Source organism: Littorina saxatilis, linkage group LG9 (assembly GCF_037325665.1).
Source record: "Littorina saxatilis isolate snail1 linkage group LG9, US_GU_Lsax_2.0, whole genome shotgun sequence".
NCBI lineage: Eukaryota > Metazoa > Mollusca > Gastropoda > Littorinimorpha > Littorinidae > Littorina > Littorina saxatilis.
Window position 1 is genome coordinate 13,822,631 of NC_090253.1, and position 20,676 is coordinate 13,843,306.

Consider the following 20,676-nt stretch of genomic DNA (forward strand, 5'->3'; position numbering starts at 1 on the left):
CAATACAATACAATGCAATACAACTTGATTATCTCCAAATGAGAAATTAAATTGTGGGTGACGTATGTCCAGAACCCCATTTCAAAACTGATACTGGATGTTTTGAGGCTTGGAAAGGGCTAAATGTTAGTTGAGTGTCTTAAATTAACTCGGTCTGTAAACAGTAAGTCATGTAAGTATACACCTTAAATTTGAAGTATGGACTATGAAGTGAATCAAATTTTATTTTTTGGTGTTTTAGAATTTTCACAAATATTTTCTTATTTTTGGTTGAGAAATCAGATTTTTTTTGGAACTCCAGGGCTAAAATTTCAAAGTTTCTTTCCCTAGTTTTTACGTAGAGTGTGTTGTATTTTTCCTGTTTGTATTTTCTACGTCCAGATGTGGTTATTGTTACCGACACGATTGTCAAATGAATGTATGTCATTTTGTTAGTACATGTATATAAAAAAATAAAAAAATAAAATATTTAAAAATTCAAAGCAGGTGAGTCAATGCATCCCCACAATGTAATTGCTATCTTTGAGTCAGTGTAACTTTGAGACTTGTTCATGTCTCCCTGTCGTGGTGTGTGTCAGATACTCGACGTTTTTCCGCACCATCCCCTCGGACACTGTGATTGCCAAGGCCATGGCCAACTTCATCAACGCCCGGGGCTGGAAGTACGTCATCACACTCAACGCGCCCGATGCAGGCAGCAGGGAGACCAGAGATAGGTTCAGAGAGTACCTCAAGGTAATGAAACACTTTGATGATGAAATAGTCATAATAACTTGTTCAAATCCACTTTATTCGTTTGCTTCACACTGTTGGCTGAGGTGTGATTTATTATGAATGCTTATCAGTGCTATTATCTCAAAACTTAAACAAAAAAACTAAAAAAAGTTTGCGCGGATCTTTTCATGGGCAAGATTCCACACACAGGTGTCTGCCTGTCTTATTCATAGAGGTGTCCTCTCATTGGAGGGACCTCACATTGCATGTACCACTGTAATACATTGTCTCCAAAACTCATGTTAATTTTATCTTCTTTTTCTCTCTCCCAAGGATCTTGGTATCTGTGTGATCGCGGACTACGAGTTTGAAACGGACGGCGCAGTGAACATGATCATGGACTCTGTGCTGGCCTCCACCACACAGGTTGTGGCCGTCTTCGCTGACCCCGATCGCTACGTCCCAGAGATGCTGCAGTACAAGGAGACGCTCAACCCCGACCCCACGCTCATCTTCATCTCCAACCGCTACTGGCATCTCGACCGCATGGGGCTGACCAAAGTCTTCCCCAACATCGTCACGGCCTCCAACTCTCTCAGCTTCCGACTGGCCAGTTCCGACGTGGGCAGTTTTGTCACGTACTTGAGGAACCTCACTCTCTCCACCAGCACTAACCCGTGGTTGCCAGAGTATTACCAGGTTGGTTGAAGGTTTGCTGATTTCATGTAGAAACAAGAAATTCCTCCGAGGTAGGAAAAACACCCCCGTCCTTACCATTCTCACTGCCACCAACTGAGAAGGTTATTTCCCTTTGACCATTAATATGTCCCTCTATAAGTCCTTGTAGAATCTTAATCCACCAATAACTCCCTAACCGTGTGTTTGACTGGTCCCAATTTTTGTAAGGACCGTCTCAGGAATGTATAGAACCTGTTCACCAAGTTTGGTGACGATCGGTCCGTTCATTCTTGAGATCTATATGCGAACACAAACACACAAACAAACAAACACATCGACCGAATCCTATACACACCCCTATACCGGGGGTGTAATAATATGGGAGATTTATAGAGCGCTTGACGTTCTCTAAGCGCTTTACAATGAAAAAACATACATATACATACAAAGCGAAGCGAAAAAGCATGTGCAGCAGCATTCAGCACACAAGTGAACAACGAAACACTACATCAATACAAGCTGCAAGCATACTAACACAGGCAAAACATTCAAACATTCAAATACCTGATCAAAAATGCACCATATTGAAACAAAAGTTAATCAAATTACTGTGTGAAGATCAGGTTGGTTAGGATTTGTAGTATTATTAGGTTGGTTGAGGGTTTGTAGTTTCATGTAGAAATGAAAGTTCTCTGTTATGGGGTTGTGGAAGTGTTACCATTTTGGTTGAGGATAGCTAGTTTCATGTGGAAATGCAACTTGTTTGTTATGTGGTTTGCTGATGTATTAACAGGTTGGTTGAGGGTTTGCAGTTTCATGTAAAAATGAAAGTTCTCTGTTATGGGGTTGCCAAGGTATTACATGTACCAGGTTAGTTGAGGTTTTGTAGTTTCATGTAGAAATAAAAGTTCTCTGTTCTTGGGTTGCTGAAGTACATATTACCAGTTTGGTTGAGGGTTTGAAGTTTTGCAATTGCATGGAAATGCCGCTTTTCTGTATTATAGAAGTGAACTGAGGTGTTGAAAATCACTGAGTATTCAAGATTTTCTTTATGTTTTTGTTTTTATTCTTCTTCTTCTTCTTCTTCTGCGTTCGTGGGCTGAAACTCCCACGTACACTCGTGTTTTGCACGAGTGGAATTTTACGTGTATGACCGTTTTTACCCCGCCATTTAGGCAGCCATACGCCGCTTTCGGAGGAAGCATGCTGGGTATTTTCGTGTTTCTATAACCCACCGAACTCTGACATGGATTACAGGATCTTTTTCGTGCGCACTTGGTCTTGTGCTTGTGTGTACACACGGGGGTGTTCGGACACCGAGGAGAGTCTGCACACAAAGTTGACTCTGAGAAATAAATCTTTCGCCGAACGTGGGGACGAACTCACGCTGACAGCGGCCAACTGGATACAAATCCAGCGCGCTACCGACTGAGCTACATCCCCGCCCTTGTTTTTATTCATTTTCCTTGTCTTGCCCCATGCCTTTTGTAGAGCAGAGACAAAATGTCTGTAAAAAAAATAAGATTTATCAGACATTTATCCTCACGATATCAGCTGTGTCTTCTCAGAAATCTGTATTCGAGTGTAAAATCAGTAAGAAGATATGTCATAGTGCCTTTACTAGCACGCAGAAAGCAGGCAATTGTGAAACAGCGTAAGCGAGATGTTGGCTGTACATTGCAGGCGCTGTTCAAATGCGACCTTGGGGGAAACCAGGTGTACAAGAACCCCTGCAGCGACACCACCATGAAGCTGGAACAATCCCAGGACCTCTACCAGCACATGTACGCTCTCACCACCATCAACGCTGTCCACGCCTTGGCTGTTGGCGTCAAACAGGTAAGCTGTGCGTTGTGAGGTGTGGGGAATGGGGGGGGGGGGGGAGTGCTGGGGATCTTTGTGTGAGGGGAGGAGGGGGCATGTGTTGATGTTAATGTGTGTGTGTGTGTGTGTGAATAGCATGTGAGATTGTGTGGAGGATTGTGTGTTTGTGCATGTGTGATGTGGGGATGTTGGTGTGCTGTGTAAGTACGCATGCACATACAAAAAACAACTGCGAGTACATGTGTGCATTTCTCATTCTATCTTTAGACTTTTTGTTGTTGTTGCTTACTTCTCTGTCTTATTGCTTAGCAACAGAAATATACTGTCTCTCATAACACTCAATTATTTTGACCCCGCCCAGGTCCTGACGGAGAAGTGTGGGGCAGGGTACACAGGTGTGTGCAGTCGCTTTTTGACCGACTCTGACACACTGCAACTTCTGATGACCAGGATGGACAACGAGAATTTCACCGATGTGACTTCTGTTCTCTTTGACTTTGTCGAGCGAGAGGCCAACAGAGGGTTCGAACTCATGCAGCACGTGAAGGAGAATGACGTCAAAGTGGTAAGTAGTGCAGGGGGTGGAGTGTGTTGGAGGAGGGGCAGTGTGTGTGTGATCAAATGTGAGGCCAACTGAGGGTTCGGACTCATGCAGCACGTGAAGGAGAATGACGTCAAAGTGGTAAGTAGTGCAGGGGGTGGAGTGTGTTGGAGGAGGGGCAGTGTGTGTGTGATCAAATGTGAGGCCAACAGAGGGTTCGGACTCATGCAGCACGTGAAGGAGAATGACGTCAAAGTGGTAAGTAGTGCAGGGGGTGGAGTGTGTTGGAGGAGGGGCAGTGTGTGTGTGATCAAATGTGAGGCCAACAGAGGGTTCGGACTCATGCAGCACGTGAAGGAGAATGACGTCAAAGTGGTAAGTAGTGCAGGGGGTGGAGTGTGTTGGAGGAGGGGCAGTGTGTGTGTGATCAAATGTGAGGCCAACAGAGGGTTCGGACTCATGCAGCACGTGAAGGAGAATGACGTCAAAGTGGTAAGTAGTGCAGGGGGTGGAGTGTGTTGGAGGAGGGGCAGTGTGTGTGTGATCAAATGTGGGGCCAACAGAGGGTTCGGACTTGTGCTCTTTTACTGACTGTCTTTCACAGGGAGGTAAAATATGTGCAGATGTGGGGGGGTGGGGGAGGGGAGGGGAGGAGCCAATACAGCCCGTTTTATGGTATTTAAGTATTCAGAGTAAAAAGAAGGGTAGAAAAACAGTCATCCAGTGTTGTTTTCAGGCCTCAATCTGGGGTAATTGACACAATTTTTTGTATCTGATGCCTTGTTCTGAGTTTTGGACGGTCGACCTTCCAGTAGTTTTGACATGTAGTACGCAACTGAACAGTGCTTTTTGTAGCCAGGAGATTTGGACCTATACATCGTCGGTGAAATCGTGGGACCTTGCGAGTGACTTGGCGCCAAGAGTCAGTATCGAGGTCCCGCGATTGCACCGACGACATACTTTCAATCCAGGTCCAACTGACCTGTTTTCCTCTGAGTCTGGGAACTACAGTGGTCTTCTTGGTTAACCTTCAGCTAGATGAAGGAGAGTGAATCGTGAAATATGCAGTGACTTCAGCATTATTCATATCTGCTAAACAAACGTAAATGGTAGACAGAGAGCAGGTCAAGGCAGTGGATACAGTGATGCAACTTTCCTGCAATACAGGAGTGTTTCATAAAACAGGGTCCAGGTCAGCACTCATCGTCTCCACAGAACATACGTGTTAGGCCAAAAAAAAAAATAGGTCTGTTTACGGTAACATAGGCCAAAAAAATAAGGTCGGTAGGTCGGGATTGTTTTTTTTTTTTTTTTTTTTTTTTTTTTCCCCAAAAACCATATTTTTACGTTATTTTGCAAAAAAAACAAGATTTTTTTTTTTTTTTTTCCCAAATGCCAAAAAAAAAGTCTAGGGTCGCGCGAAAAAACTAGGGTCGGTCGGGTTACCGTAAACAGACCTATTTTTTTTTTTGGCCTTAACTTACTCCTGGACTTTTCTTCTTTGAATACAGGTTGGCACAGTGTCGACCAATGGCGACATCACCCCGACTGCGTTCGATGCGACACCCTACAACAGTGTGATATCAGGGTGCGCTGATGAGTGTCAGGTGTGCAAACTCTTCGATTCCGACTTCATTGACTTCTCCCTTGTTGATGGTGATGTCTTCATAGTGGGTAAGTCATCTTTGTCTTTCATTGAGTTTTTGCTTTCTGTGTCTGTGAAATGTGTGTTTTTGTTTTCTTTTTTTCTGCACTCTTTGTCTGTCTCAGGCAAATGTTAAATTGCTTATTCATAAGGTGATATCAGTTTACAAAACATTGAACACAATTATGTGTGGACTCGAGTGAATTGTTTTCCTTCTGCGAGTCTTATAACAAAGGGAAGTAGGTGTTTTAAATACAGTCAGCATCATGCGAGCTAAATGTGGAACTAATAAAAAATAACAAGCGACTTTCATCCTCAAAATGCTCCAGGTCTGTTTGAAGTTCATATGCAGAGAATAGGAATCTTTGAAATAAACAAAAGACTGTTCATCCTCACAATTGTGCATGTCTGTTTGATATTCACATGCAGAGAATAAGAAGCATTGAAATGTACAAATGACTTTCATCCTCTCAGTTTTATGGGTCTGTTTGATGTCAGCAAAACCAAAGATTCACTTTCATCCTGACAATTGTGCACGTCTGTTTGACATTCACATGTAGAGAACAAGCAGTATTTATATGAACAAATTACTTTCATTCTCTCAATCGCTCGGGTCAGTTTGACGACAGCGAAACCAAAGATTCACTTTCATCCTGACAAATGTGCAGGTCTGGTTGACGTTCACAAAACCAAAGAGTCACTTTCATCCTGACTATTGTGCAGGTCTGTTTGACGTTCACAAAACCAAAGAGTCACTTTCATCCTGACAATTGTGATTGATGTTCATAAGCACAGAATAAGAAGCATTGAATTGAAAAAATGGCTTTTGTGCAGGTCTGTTTGACGTTCACAATGAGGGACGCAGCCCTTACACCTGCGGTAGCATCAACGAGGAGCGAGGGCTTCAGCTGCTAGAGGCCTTCAACTACGCCCTCGAATACATCAACAAAAAGAGCGGCATCTTCCAGGGCCGGCTGCCGAATGTGAAAGTGGGCGGCATCGGCATTGACGTCTGCAAGAGCCCCACCCGCGCGGCCAACCTGGTGGCCAACATCCACAGCGGCAACATCAACCTGACGCACAGCATCACCGGCCGTCGGATCAACCGCCGCGAGATCCTGGCCTACGTTGGCCCCTTCGACACCCCCTCCACCATCCGCGTGGCTGATGTTCTCAACGCGATCGGCATGCCGCAGGTGACATACGGCGCCACGGGGCTGCAGCTTCAGGATGCTGACAAGTACTCCTACCTCCTGCGCTCCGTTCCCGCTGACGATAAGCAGTCGCGAGCCATCATCTCCTACCTGAAGAACTTCAACCTGACCAACATTCAGGTGCGTCTCGCTGTCGTACCATCTAGCTTTAAGGAAGGGACTGGGTGGCCGAGTGGTAAAGTGCACTTGCCTCGGAAGCGAGAGGTTGCGAGTTCGACCCTGGGTCGGGGCGTAAGCAATTTTCTTCCCCCTTTCCTAGCCCAGGTTGTGGGTTCAAGTGCTAGTCTTTCGGATGAGACGAAAAACCGAGGTCCCTTCGTGTACACTACCTTGGGGTGTGCACGTTAAAGATCCCACGATTGACAAAAGGGTCTTTCCTGGCAAAATTGTATGGGCATAGATAAAAAAAATGTTCACCAAATACCCGTGTGACTTGGAATAATAGGCCGTGAAAAGTAAATATTCGCCGTAATGGCTTGAGATTTACTGGCCGATGTGAATGCATGATATATTGTGTAAAAAATTCCATCTCACATGGCAGAAATGAATATGTAAAGCGCTTAGAGAACGTCAAGCGCTATATAAATCTCCCATATAAATAAATAAATAAAATTAGGGGTCGATTTACCTGGCAAAACAAAATGTCAATGGAGGTAACTTCCTCAGTGGCAGCTGTTTCGTACAGTAGAACCCCCCTGTTTACGACTTTGGAAAAACCTTGAAAATTAGGTCGTAAAAAGGGGGGGTCTTAAAAGGGGGGGTTTGAGGTTTTGGCTGGTCGGTCATGAATTTGGTTGCAGTGTATGTACTGTCATGTTTACACACAAACACACAGTTGCAGTTTACTGTCATATCAAAACACACACACACACACCCAAACACATTACAGCAGAACAACTTGAACTCAAATTTCAAAGAAAATTTACTCATGGCGTAATGCTCGCTCCCCGATGAGTGAAGCACTTTTGACATTGTGGCCGCGCAACCAGTAAAATCCGAATGTCCTAACTCGATAGAAAGCATAACGACTTTTCTCCCGAATCATCTTTCCACTCATATGAATGATTCGTCGCCTTGCATCGCTAAACTTGACCACGATCGTTGAGGTCTTCGTACAGGCTCCTCTCTTTGCGTACTTTCGCTTCGCTATCCTTCTCACCATCTAGATAACACCGAGTCATTATCCTTGACGACACACAGGATTTTCGTATTCCCGACTCCCAAGGAAGTCGCCGCGGATTGCCACTTCGCTCGATTAGCGATTACTTTATTAGCTCTCTACTCAAAAGTCGGCGCTTTTCTTTTTCTTTCCCGCGAATCTTCGTTTGTCAGCAAGACAGTTGTCGTGACAAGAGAGCGTGCAGAAAAAAACCGGATGTATCAGGATCTCGCGCGCGCGAGATTTCGTTTTTATTTCTTCTCGCGATAGTTGGAGGAGCGAGAGCCGCCATGTTGTGTTTTCGTCTGCTCGAAATATGCGCAAAAGTCGTAAATCATCCCAAAAAGCTCGGTCGTAAGTCGCGTTTTGGGTTATTATCCCTGACGATACTCAGGATTTGCGTCTTCCCGACTCCTAAGGAAGTCGCCGCGGATTCTATCGTGCGCGAGATTTAGTTTTTTTTCGTCTCGCGATAGTTCGAGGAGCAAGAGCCGCCATGTATTGTTTTCGTCTGCTCGACTACAAATGCGCGAAAGTCGTAATTCACCCCCAAAAGCTCGGTCGTAAGTCGCGTTTTGGGGTGAGTCGTTGACTGGGGGTTCATTATATAGTAGAATGCATCTGTGGTAGCAAAATCGGTCGTAAAAAGGGGGTGGTCGTAAACAGGGGGGTCGCTAAGGGGGAGTTCTACTGTACCAATTAAGGACATGGTTTGTTGATGTGCTGCCAGAATGGGCACCATTTGCTGCTTGGATTTTAGATTCAGAGTTGCATTCACCTTAAAGGTCCTTGTCTACATTTTTATACCGAAATCGCCATTTGACCATTAAAATGCAGAGTCTATTATCTACAAATATCAACAATACACCCCCTTTTGATCAGGAAAGACGAAGCCAGTGTAGCCGTTTGAAAATTCATTGTAGTATTCCAGCGTAGTACTCATAGTAGGATATCCTTATTTGGAAAATGCCAAGCGCAAAACTCCTCTCAAATCCCGTGCATTTCGTGCGTTTTAAAAAAAGCGTGGACAGCGCTCCAGTGTCATACTGTTGCTGCACTTGTTTGGGCGTGGCTATAAGCATAGTGACATGAATTTGATTGGTCAGTATTTTTAGGCAAAGCACATGTTCTCAGCAAACAGAAAACAAAATATTGGAAGCGTGAGTCACGCTACCCAAAAATAAAATCTTTTTTTACATATTTTTTTTTTCTATAACTTTTTCCCCCATGGTTCATTCATCATTTGACATAATTTTGTATCGAAATCTAACCATATGATGATTGAAAAAAAGCAAAAATGTAGACGACCACCTTTAAAGATTATATTTGTTTTCCGAGAAAAGTTTAATGTTTGCAATTACACATTAACATGTCATTTTTCGTGTTTCCTGTTTGTATTATTGTTATGTACCACGCCTGAATTTCTCTATGAGATAATAAAGTATTCTTATTCTTATTCTTATTCTTATTCCATTTGAAACTTCGAGGTCTTCATCGGGGATTGACGCCCGACAAAAGCTAATCGAAGCCCGACGGAGCGAAGCGACGGAGGGCTTCAATTAGACTTTGGGAGGGCGTCAATCCCCGATGAAGACCGAGAAGTTTCAAATGGAAGCATGTTAATGTTATTGTAATTCAATCTGACGACGATCTCTTTCCTGCTTTCATGCGGTTGTAAACAGACAGAATTGGTTCTGTTCTGTTCACACATTACTTTCAGTCCACCTACCTGCAAGGGTCAAGTCCCTGTATTCCTATCGTATCACTCTGCTCCTGTTTTGTTTTCTTTCACACACATTTTCACTTATTTTTTGACGGGTTTCTGGACAGCAAACTCTAAAACAAATTCTTTTCATCACAAAAGCGATCTTTGGAATTGATTGACGTAGTCCGGAAGATTTCATGCATCATCACTTCGCATACCTTATGGTCTCGGTATTTCGTTGGCCTTCATATTTCCTACTTGTAAAATGACCCTCAAAGCTAACCGAGACTAGTTGAGGTTGTATCAATGCGCCTCGCCAGCAGGTTGTTAATGGATTTTTTAGCGAGTGGTTATCGACAATTAATGACTGGTAATTTTTAATGAGTTGGGGCATTCTGACCAATCACAGGATCTGTTTCATTAAAACCCAAACTTGATTGAATTACAATGTTGTTTATTACCCAAGAAAAGGGTAAGTTTATGGTTTAGTTGCATGCTGTTGACTTTTGAAGACGCGTCTTCAGGTTGCAGGTCACTTTTGAAAAAAGTTGATAAAATAAAGTAAGTCACTCAAGACAATGTGGATGATTAATCATGTAATTATTATTATTATTATTATTGAGTCACTTGAGAAAAAGTGACTCTATGTAATCGGTCAGTGTTAGTCTGTCCGGCCGGCCGTCCGGCCGGCCGTCTGTCCGGCCGGCCGTCCGGCCGGCCGGCCGTCCGTAGACACCACCTTAACGTTGGACTTTTCTCGGAAACTATCAAAGCGATCGGGCTCATATTTTGTTTAGTCGTGACCTCCAATGACCTCTACACTTTAACGATGGTTTCGTTGACCTTTGACCTTTTTCAAGGTCACAGGTCAGCGTCAAAGGAAAAATTAGACATTTTATATCTTTGACAAAGTTCATCGGATGTGATTGAAACTTTGTAGGATTATTCTTTACATCAAAGTATTTACATCTGTAGCCTTTTACGAACGTTATCAGAAAAACAAGGGAGATAACTAGCCTTTTCTGTTCGGCAACACACAACTTAACGTTGGGCTTTTCTCGGAAACTATAAAAGTGACCGGGCTCAAATTTTATGTGAACGTGACTCCCAGTGACCTCTACACTTTGACGTCTGCTTTGGTGACCTTTGACCTTTTTCAAGGTCACAGGTATGTCTTGAAGGAAAAAAATTGAAATATCATATCTCTGAAACTATTCATCGGATTTGATTCAAACTTTATAGGATTATTCTTTACATCAAATTATTTACATCTGTAGCTTTTTACAAACGTTATCGGAAACACAGGGGAGATAACTAGCCTTTCCTGTTCGTCAACACACAACTTAACGTTGGGCTTTTCTCGTAAACTATAAAAGTGACACAGCTCATTAATGCCAAGGTAAATATTTTGTTGCTCGATCCATGCAATCTCATTCTTCAGGTATGCATTGTGTTGTGAATAGCAATTTCTTCCTGTCCATCTGATGCCTCATATAATATTCAGAACTGCGAAAGTGACTCGATCGAGCGTTTGCTCTTCTTGTTATTATTATTGTGTGTGTGTGTGTGTGTGTGTGTGTGTGGGTGTGTGTGTGTGTCTGTGTGTGTGTGTGTGCTTGCTTCAATGGTTTGCAGGCACTTCAGACGGATTCCAGCATTTTAATTTGATAGTGGTCATTCACACTTATTTTTCATTTTGCTTCTGCATGCTGTTTTACAGGTGGTCAGCTCTTATGAGAGTATTGGCGAGACAATGAGAGAGGAATTCAAGCGGTTAGCCAGTCTCAACTTGGTGTGTATCAAGCATAACTACACCATCGGCGACTCAAACCAAGACATAACAACGCAGGCAGCGGAGATTGTGACTGAGATCGTCACGTACCAGCAGTCAAAGGTAAGCTACAAGTTTACATTGATAGCTTTGCTACAACTTATTCTCGAGTAACTTGAAAACTTGTCATTGTTGAGCATTGAAATAATAATTGACTTCTGTCAAACATCCGAAACGAACCCTCTTTGCATTGCAACAGTTTTAGAAAAGAGCATCATAGTAAACTGTCTTCATACATTTCTCCAAGTCTGGTTGACCCTCCTAAAATAGGATTCTATGAATTATTCATTTTTACGGAAAAAGAGTATTTCGGATTCATATTAGGTAATCTGCCTCAGTTACCACTTTTCCATAACACTTACAGCCCCCTGTCCATAACGATCATTCAGAAGTATCCATGACAAACTTTTTTCTCCAAATAATTCATCTTTCCATAGCAACCCCCTATAGCAAACTCTTGTGAAGTCGTTCTAAGCAAGTTCGACTGTATGACCAAGGTGAATCGTTTGAGCATGTGCTCTTCTTGTTGTTAGATCAATTCACCTGGACTTATAGGCAATACTTGGGTACAGAACACCCATAGACATAGACATAGACATAGACCACTTTATTATCTCAACGAGGAGAAACTTAGGTGTGGTGTATACAGCATTACAATAAACAACATAAAACGGAAGAACATTAATAAAATATCGAGGCGCAAAAAGTCCACTCATAATAGTCAAGATTAGGACAACAATATCAAAACAAATCTCTCTCTCTCTCTCTCTCTCTCTCTCTCTCTCTCTCTCTCTCTCTCTCTCTCTCTCTCTCTCTCTCTCTCTCTCTCTCTCTCTCTCTCTCTCTCTCTCCCTCTCTCTCCCTCCCTCTCTCTCTCTCTCTCTCTCTCTCTCCCTCCCTCTCTCTCTCTCTCTCCCTCCCTTTCCCTCTCTCTCTCTGCAATCACTGATGACCGTTGTGTGTTTCAGGTAGTGGTGCTCTTGATGGACAACCCTCTCCCCATCCTGCAAGCGGCGGGACGGAACCCTCTGGCCAGGGACAGCTTCCTGTGGGTGGCGACTGATAAGTGGGGCTACGACAAGGCCTATCTCACAGTCCTCAGCGAGCTTCTCGGCGATCGCAACAGCAAGAAGAACGTCATCATCTTCGACATCGAGACGGCTGACGTTCCTCTCTACGACCAGTACCTGGACGGCAAAAACCCTGACAACTACACGTTCAACCCGTGGTTCCAGGAGTTTTACGAAGACCAGTTCGGTTGCTCATGGTCCGGTGGAGTGGCAGGAATCCCAAACTGCGATCGCACTCGGGGGCTCCCGCGCGACAAGGATTACGTTCAGGATCCCTACGTCCTGTATGTTGCCAATGCAGTCTTTTCGGCGGGTGTAGGAATCGACGAAACGTTGAAACTAATCTGCCCGTCCTACAGCACCCTCGGCGGACTCTGCCGGAGGTTTGATATCACGGGAGACAGACGAGATATGGTGCTGTCTGAGATGCGCAAAGTCAACTTCACGGATGACACCCTGCAGCCTTTCTACTTCGAGCCCACGGGTGAGAGTTCCCGTGGTTACCACATCTACAACGTCACTGCCACCCAGGAGGTGCCTCCGACTGCGCTGTACATGTATGAAAATGTGAGTGGGCTTTGTTTTGTGATTTGTTGTTCCATGCCGCGGCCGTACATTACAGTTTCGTTTGAATTTTTTTATGTTTTATTTTATTTATTTATTTTTTAACATTTTTTTTCTTTTTGATACACGACAACAACATCAGACAGCAACATCAAATAACATCAGACATACAAAACTATGCTATATGCATCTTCAAAAAAACAAAAAACCGGGAAAACACAATAAAGCATACAATCACACAGCCCATATTCAATTCGTTTGAAATTTCTTTCTGGACACTTGTTCAGTCTCACAACCGAATGTGTGTATGTGTTTAAATGCCTGGAGCCAATAGATGGGACTCGTGCTATTGAACAGTTATTTATTATTATTGTTATTATTATTATTGTTATTATTATTATTACATGTATTATTATATCTCCCTGTTCTGAATATTCATGCCATCCAGCTTGGTGTCCCTTACAATGCAACATCCCACACTTACACTTTTGCAGATATTTGTTGAAGCATCAGAATTGATATGTCATGAAGTTGGTTATGGTTAGATTTTGGTAAGAGTGAAAATGATATGTGTTAAAAGCACCAAAATTGATTTGCCATGGTGTCGGTTGTCGTTAGATTTTGTAAAAGTGAACAAACCTGTAACGTGTAGGTTCCATATAGTCTACTAGATGAATACCCGCTTCGCCGGGAAGCCGGCTTCACCGGGAAGAAGTAGAGCCGAATACCCGGCTTCGCCGGGTGAGTGGCGCACCGTACGCCGTCTTTGCCGGCTGAGTGGCGCACCGTACACGATTGACGCCACACGAAGGAAAACTTCTAAAAATAGTAACGGGAATATGGATTGAGCGTTGTGGACAGTGACCTTCTAAAAATAGTAACGGGAATATGGATTGACGCCACACGAAGGAAGGGAGATAAACTCAAAACACTGGAGAAGATAAGGAAGAGTTAATGGGAATGGATCTGGGAAGATGAACAGAAAAACCAAAATCGGTTCAGCGCTGCGCGCTGAGAGCACGTGTTGAAAATTCTCATCGAGCAGGTTGTGTCCGGGGTGTACCTGAATATGCCCACCAAATTTGAAGCAGATCCATCGAGAACTTTGGCCGTGCATCGCGAACACACACACACACACACAGACAGACAGACACAAGTCGTATATATATATATAGATGGGAACCTACATTAATCTTTTGAAATATTACCCCCCGAAAGTTCTGTGCAGTGAAAGTGGAACCCCCCTTTTAACCCCTACACTGGTGCAATTCTGTAACACATGGTACATAGCCACTGGTGAATTAACCCAAGATCGAGAGACGGCGAGCGGAGCGTGCATGGCGACACTCTGGCCTGGAGGTTCACCGGCAGATTCTCAGGGATGCGGTGCTTCGAGTCACGCAAGCCATCACTGCTGCCAAGGTCGAGCACTTCCACGACCGCATCGCCAGCGCCTCATCATCCAGGGAGCTGTTCTCCATCATGTCCTCTCTCCTGGGCTCCTCCCACGCTGCCCCCTTACCCACTGCTCACCCACCACAAGATATCCCGGAGTTATTCTCGGAGTTCTTCAAGGACAAGATTGACAAGCTTCGGAGAACACTCGATCAGCAGCCCTTCGTCCCGTCCCCACCCTCCCCCTCCTTCTCCGGCTCCCCCCTCACGCGCTTTCAGCCTGTCACTCAAAACCACGTCAAGCGACTCATCACCAAGACGGCCATCAAGACCTGCGAGCTAGACCCCCTGCCAGGCTTCCTCTTCACCAAGTGTCTGGACAAGCTCCTGCCGTCTATCACAGATATCATCAACATTTCCCTGGCCACAGGCGTCGTTCCCGACTGCTTCAAGTCTGCCGTTGTCCGCCCACTCATCAAGAAGCCAGGCCTTGACGTCAACGAGTTGAAGAACTACCGTCCTGTGTCCAACCTGCCCTTCCTCTCCAAGCTTGAGCATATCATCCTGGAGCAGTTGAGCGCCCACCTGTCTCGGAACTCGCTGATGCCAGTGTACCAGTCAGCGTACCGCCCTCACCACAGCACCGAGACTGCGCTCCTGCGAATCACCACGGACCTCCTGAACGCAACAGATAGCGGTCTCGTCTCTGCCCTTGTGCTGCTGGACCTTTCCGCGGCCTTCAACACGATCGACCATCAGCTACTCGTCGATCGCCTCAGTTCCACGTTCGGCATTCACGACACCGCCCTCTCTTGGTTCCGGAACTACCTCCAGAACCGCTCTCAGACTGTCACCACTGATTCGTTCTCTTCTCAGCCTGTCCCTGTCCGCTTCGGCGTCCCACAAGGGTCTGTCCTCGGCCCTGTCCTTTTCACCCTGTACACCCAACCCCTCTCCTTGGTCATCGAACGCCACGGCTTGAACTACAACTCCTTTGCCGATGACACGCAGCTCCAGAACAGCGCCAAGCCGTAGGACGTTGACCATCTCCTAGGATCCATCTCCAGTTGTTTCACTGACATCAAGAACTGGATGACTGAGAACAAGTTGAAGCTGAACAGTGAGAAGACGGAGGCCCTTCTCGTTGGAACACGACAGAAGATTGCTTCCCTCACTGTGACCGACCTCCAGCTGGATGACGCAACTGTTCCATTCTCCACTGCTGTCAAGAGCCTTGGCGTCTTTCTCGACTCCACTCTCTCCATGCAGACACACATCTCCTTCATCATCAAGACCTGCTTTTTCCACCTACGACGCATCGCCTCCATCCGTCGCTACCTACCCACGACGCCTGTGTCAAGCTGGTTGTCTCCCTCATTTTCAGTCGTCTGGACTACTGCAACTCCCTTCTGGCTGGCCTCCCCGCCTCATCCATTCATGGCCTACAACGAGTCCAGAACGCTGCCGCCAGGCTGACGTTGAGGAAGACGAAGCGAGACCACATCACCCCCCTACTTCGCTCCTTGCACTGGCTCCTTGTCAACACCCGAATCTCCTACAAACTGTCCACTCTGGTCTACAAGTGTCTCAACGACTCTGCTCCAGAGTACCTTCAATCCTCCCTGGACCTGTACACCCAGCCCTCCGACCGTCCCCTTCGTTCTGCTGCTGACCCACTCCGCCTTCACATCCCTCGCTCGAAACTCGCATCTGCTGGTCAGCGTGCATTTTCCTCCGCGGGCCCCTCCGTCTGGAACTCCCTGCCGCTTGAGCTTCGCCAGAGCCCCTCTCTTGACGCGTTCAAGAGTAGGTTGAAGACTCAGTTCTTCCCGTAGCTGGCTGCGACTTTCATGTTCGACGTGATGTGTTGTGCCCCAAAAGACATTCTTATGCTGTGCTCTGTGAGAGGTGTTTTCTTTGTGTTTAATATTATTTTGTTTGGACCTAGCTATTGATGTGTACATTGTTGTTAAACAGTTGTTTGTTGTATGTTTATCAGGGTTTGCTAGTGTGTGATAGGGTTCGTGTCTGTCTGTAGATGTTAGTTTCTTTGTTAGTCCTGTGTTAACAACTCTTCGACAAGCGCTTAGAACTGTACCCACGGAATACGCGCTATATAAGCTTCATATTGATTGATTGATTGAAAAATACAGAAAAACGGTCATATAGGTTTTCGCATCCATGGGAGGTAATCGGAACCGACCAAACAGACTGAGCCTGTAGCGCGACATATGTCGTGACAACCAGATGACAGTATGTTTACGTAAAGTAGCGTGACATATGTCGCGACAACCAGCCTAAGGGTTAAGACGACCCCTACTTAAGACTTTTTAAGACTTGATTTTTCAGATTTTCTGTTCATAACATTGTAAATTTACCCTCGAATTAATATTCCCTCCTGATTTTCTCAGATTTTAGGTCTTAAAAGGGGGGTGTTTCACCATTTAAGCTGTTAAGTCGAGACGAACAGACAAACCAGGCATCCAGATCTGCACCAGTGTTCCACATGTTACCTCAGGAGAAGATCAGAATGACACAGCTCGACAGGCACTCACCTTAGCCCTGATCGACGAACAGTACCCAAAAGAGGCGTGGATCCATGTATACACCGATGGATCAGCAACTAACGCCGTGCTCAATGGAGGTGCAGGCATTCTCATCCAGTTCCCTGGGGGACATACAGCTACATCCAGCGTTGCCACTGGCAAACACTGCACAAACTATAAAGCAGAAGCAGAAGCTCTCATGCAGGCCGCCTCCCTGGTTCAGGACTCCGCAGACCCTTGCTACCAAGTTGTCTTCCTCTCGGACGCCCTTTCAGTCCTTCAGGCCCTAGAGAACGACAAACTCCCACAGCTGGCCAAAGCATTACAGATGGTCAGACAAACCAGAAGAGTTGTCCTCCAGTGGATACCAGCACACTGTGGGATACCAGGAAATGAAAGGGCAGATGAGCTGGCGAAAGAAGGAGCCGTGGAAGACCAACCTGAAAACAGTGTCAGCTTTAGTGAGCAGAAGACAATCATCAAGGCATTGATGAGGCCAAGGACAAACAGAGATGACTACCACACAATGTCCAGAGAGCAGCAAGTCAACCTCATCAGGCTGCGTACTGGCCACAACAGGCTCAATGCTCACATGAACCGAAAGTTCAAGCTGGCGCCATCACCAACCTGTGCCTGCGGTCAAGAAGACCAAACAGCGGAACACATCTTACAGCGATGTCCCTTGCTAGATGAGGAACGAAAAGAAGTGTGGCCGTCACCAACTCCCTTGCAGACCAAACTATACGGCAGTCGACAGGAGTTGGAGAGAACGACAGCATTTATCACCAGTGCTGGACTGATTGTGTAACCTGCGAACGCCAAGAAGAAGAAGAAGAAGAGACGAACAGACAGACAGACAGACAGACACACAATTAAAGTCTGCAGGACCCTAGTACTGCGTACTCGGGGAAAAGCAGATTCTACTGTATGAATCATTGACAATATCTGCTTACAATGAAGATGCAATATCCATTTCTGTTTCTCCAGGTGGGATCCTTCAACGACACTCACTTCCTCAAGCTGGACATCACCTATGAAATCAGCTACCAGGCGTACTGCATGCCCTACGACACCTGTGTCTGCGTCAATCCCTTCCCCCAACGCATCCCGTCTCGCTACATGCTGCAGCCATCGCCCTCCAGGTTGAACTTGGTCTACATTGGGGACGTTCACCAGGCTAGCCCCAGCAACCCCTTTGCTTGCAGCGACGTCAACGTGGGCTCTGACTTCTTCAAGATGATGGCCTTCTTTTATGCCATCAACAGGTCTGTGTTAACGAGGACAAAATATTTTCTGTTGTGTGAAACATATTTGTCTTTATCAAAATATATCACAGAGAATGAGAGGTGGATAAAACTAAGCTAAACATAAAACATGTGTAGCAAATTCACAACTATGTGCTCATTTCGATTTCTGATACCATTTTGGTTTCTCTGATTTTTTGACTTTTTGTTGTTGATGTATTGTTTTTCTTTTTTTTAATCTTTTTTTTTAGTTTTTTTGTTTTGTTTTATTAGTTGTTTTTTTGGTTTAAAAAAAACAAATTGGGGGTGGGGGGGGGGGTAATGTGCATCACAGAAACAGTGTCATGATAATTTATTGGAATCCATCCCCAGCTAGCTGCAGATGTCATTGGGGGGAAAGACTCCTTTGTGTGTATGGGTAAAGGCAAGGTTCAGAACCAGCCTCCTTATCATTGTGGTGCTGTCTACAGGGTCAACCAGAACCTGGACAACCGCTACCCGGAGTCGCTGCGGCTGGGAGGCGTGGCGCTGGATACCTGCTCCTCCACCCTGCGTCTGGACCAGGACATCTTCAACCTGCTGGGCGGCTACCCGCTCTGCGACTCGGGTCAGTCAGGTCAGGTGGTCCCCCCTTCCAGCATCGTCGCCTTCGTTCCCGACGGCAACGCCAACTCCATCCCCGTCAGCCGCACGCTGGCCTCCACCAGAATCACCACCCTGTCGCCGTCGGCAACCAGCCCCCAGCTGAGGGAGTTTGTGGGCTCGGAGCATTTCTTGAGCATCGTGCCCCCTGACGACCTTCAGGCCAAGGTCATGCTGGAGGTGAGTGTCGCTGCTGTAGCGTGCTGCAGCCACCTGATTTATGACAAGTAATAGTGAGAGTCGGTGGAGTGTTGTTAGGCCAAGGTCATGCTGGAGGTGAGTGTCGCTGCTGTAGCGTGCTTAAGCCACCCGATTTATGACAAGTAATAGGGAGAGTCGGTGGAGTGTTGTTAGGCCAAGGTCATGCTGGAGGTGAGTGTCGCTGCTGTAGCGTGCTTAAGCCACCCGATTTATGACAAGTAATAGGGAGAGTCGGTGGAGTGTTGTTAGGCCAAGGTCATGCTGGAGGTGAGTGTCGCTGCTGTAGCGTGCTTAAGCCACCCGATTTATGACAAGTAATAAGGAGAGTCCGTGGAGTGTTGTTAGGCCAAGGTCACTGCAGGTGAGAGTGGGTGAGAGTGGGTGCTGTAATGTGCTGCAGCTGTCTGAGTTGTTTCAGGAATGCTGGGGCAGTCTAGTATGGCAAATAAATGACAAAGTGTGTTTACACGTGGGATGCTTAATATTTACTAACAGTGACATTTGAGCTGCCATTTCAGTTCTAGTCAACTTAGAAACTCCAGTGTCCTGCCAAACAAAACTTCAGCTTTCACTTTATTGTTGTGCACAATACTGAGCTCAGGCCTTTTCTGGTTTGCTTGCATGGCGTCATTTCAAAGGGATGTAGTCAGCTTTTTTCTGTTTGAGGTTTTGACCAGATATCTCGAAGAAAGACGAATCAACAGAAGTTATCCTTTATTGTGAGCCATCTTGTCATCAAAAGGGCCTCATGTTAATACTAGAACAGGGTCCCTAAATTACAGGTGTCCTGTTTTGACAGGTATACTTACCTCAAAATAATAGGCGGTGAGACAACAGAATGTGTCCTTTCATTGGAGATGTCCTCTTGTCGGAAGGACCTCGGATGACAGCTACCACTGTACTGCTTTATCAGGATTGTCGTCATCAACTTTGTCATCGTTTTCACTCATAATGGTTGTCTTTGTGTGTTGGACAGGTGTTGGGCAAGCTGAACTGGGACTATGCTTCAGTCATCTTCACTGATGAGCCAGGCATGGTGGCCGCCAAGAACGAACTGCTACGACAGGCTGCGGTTGACAAATCAGCGTGCATGGGACAGGTAATTACCGTATTTGACGGATTACAAGACGCACCGTTTTATAAGCCGCACCCCCGACTTTTAAGAAAAAAATTGGGACGAGCCACGTTGTTAGGAAGCGCTGCCGTTGCTGAGCTTTGGTTCAGTTTTGTGTGTTGCATGTAGTTGACTTATTTGTACTTTGTGGGAAAGTACCGATATTATATTTTGTAAACACAATATTTATGCTTGGGCGAGAATGCAGGTGAACTTTCTAGTCCTGTCAAAACAAGTTGTTTACCACGCTGTTTTTAGTCGTGAGTTCGTGGTGTTCGCTCGGATTAAGTGCGTCGGCACCTTTGATGTACGTCATAGAGAGCGTCACTATTCTAGTTCAAGGACAGTTCATATAATGTAGTTGTATCATGTTCGGTCTGGAATATTCTCGAGATTGAGTATTTGCTATATATGCCAGCGCGATTTGAATGTTAAAAAAAAGCTTCTACTTTGAGTTCTGCTACGATGTGCAGTTGTATGTATGGAATGCTAAATAAATCCTCGAACTCAATTTGACGAGTTGTTTTCTGCTGCTGCGAAGACGGGCGACGTAGAATAAAAGAACACAACTATACGACATTTGAGAACT

General features: G+C 45.5%; 1 protein-coding gene across 3 annotated transcripts in view; it reads left to right on the forward strand.

The window, feature by feature from the left end:
• Positions 1-20,676, forward strand: part of LOC138975332 (uncharacterized) — a 60,080-nt gene that overhangs the window by 23,563 nt on the left and 15,841 nt on the right. For all 3 annotated transcript variants that reach the window (XM_070347990.1, XM_070347991.1, XM_070347989.1), the window contains exons 17-27: positions 579-735; positions 1,048-1,413; positions 3,076-3,231; positions 3,578-3,781; positions 5,269-5,431; positions 6,237-6,736; positions 11,201-11,374; positions 12,280-12,948; positions 17,874-18,151; positions 18,601-18,952; positions 19,950-20,072. In XM_070347990.1, coding sequence (XP_070204091.1) covers positions 579-735; positions 1,048-1,413; positions 3,076-3,231; positions 3,578-3,781; positions 5,269-5,431; positions 6,237-6,736; positions 11,201-11,374; positions 12,280-12,948; positions 17,874-18,151; positions 18,601-18,952; positions 19,950-20,072 — 3,142 coding nt within the window. The remainder of the gene's footprint in view (positions 1-578; positions 736-1,047; positions 1,414-3,075; positions 3,232-3,577; positions 3,782-5,268; positions 5,432-6,236; positions 6,737-11,200; positions 11,375-12,279; positions 12,949-17,873; positions 18,152-18,600; positions 18,953-19,949; positions 20,073-20,676) is intronic.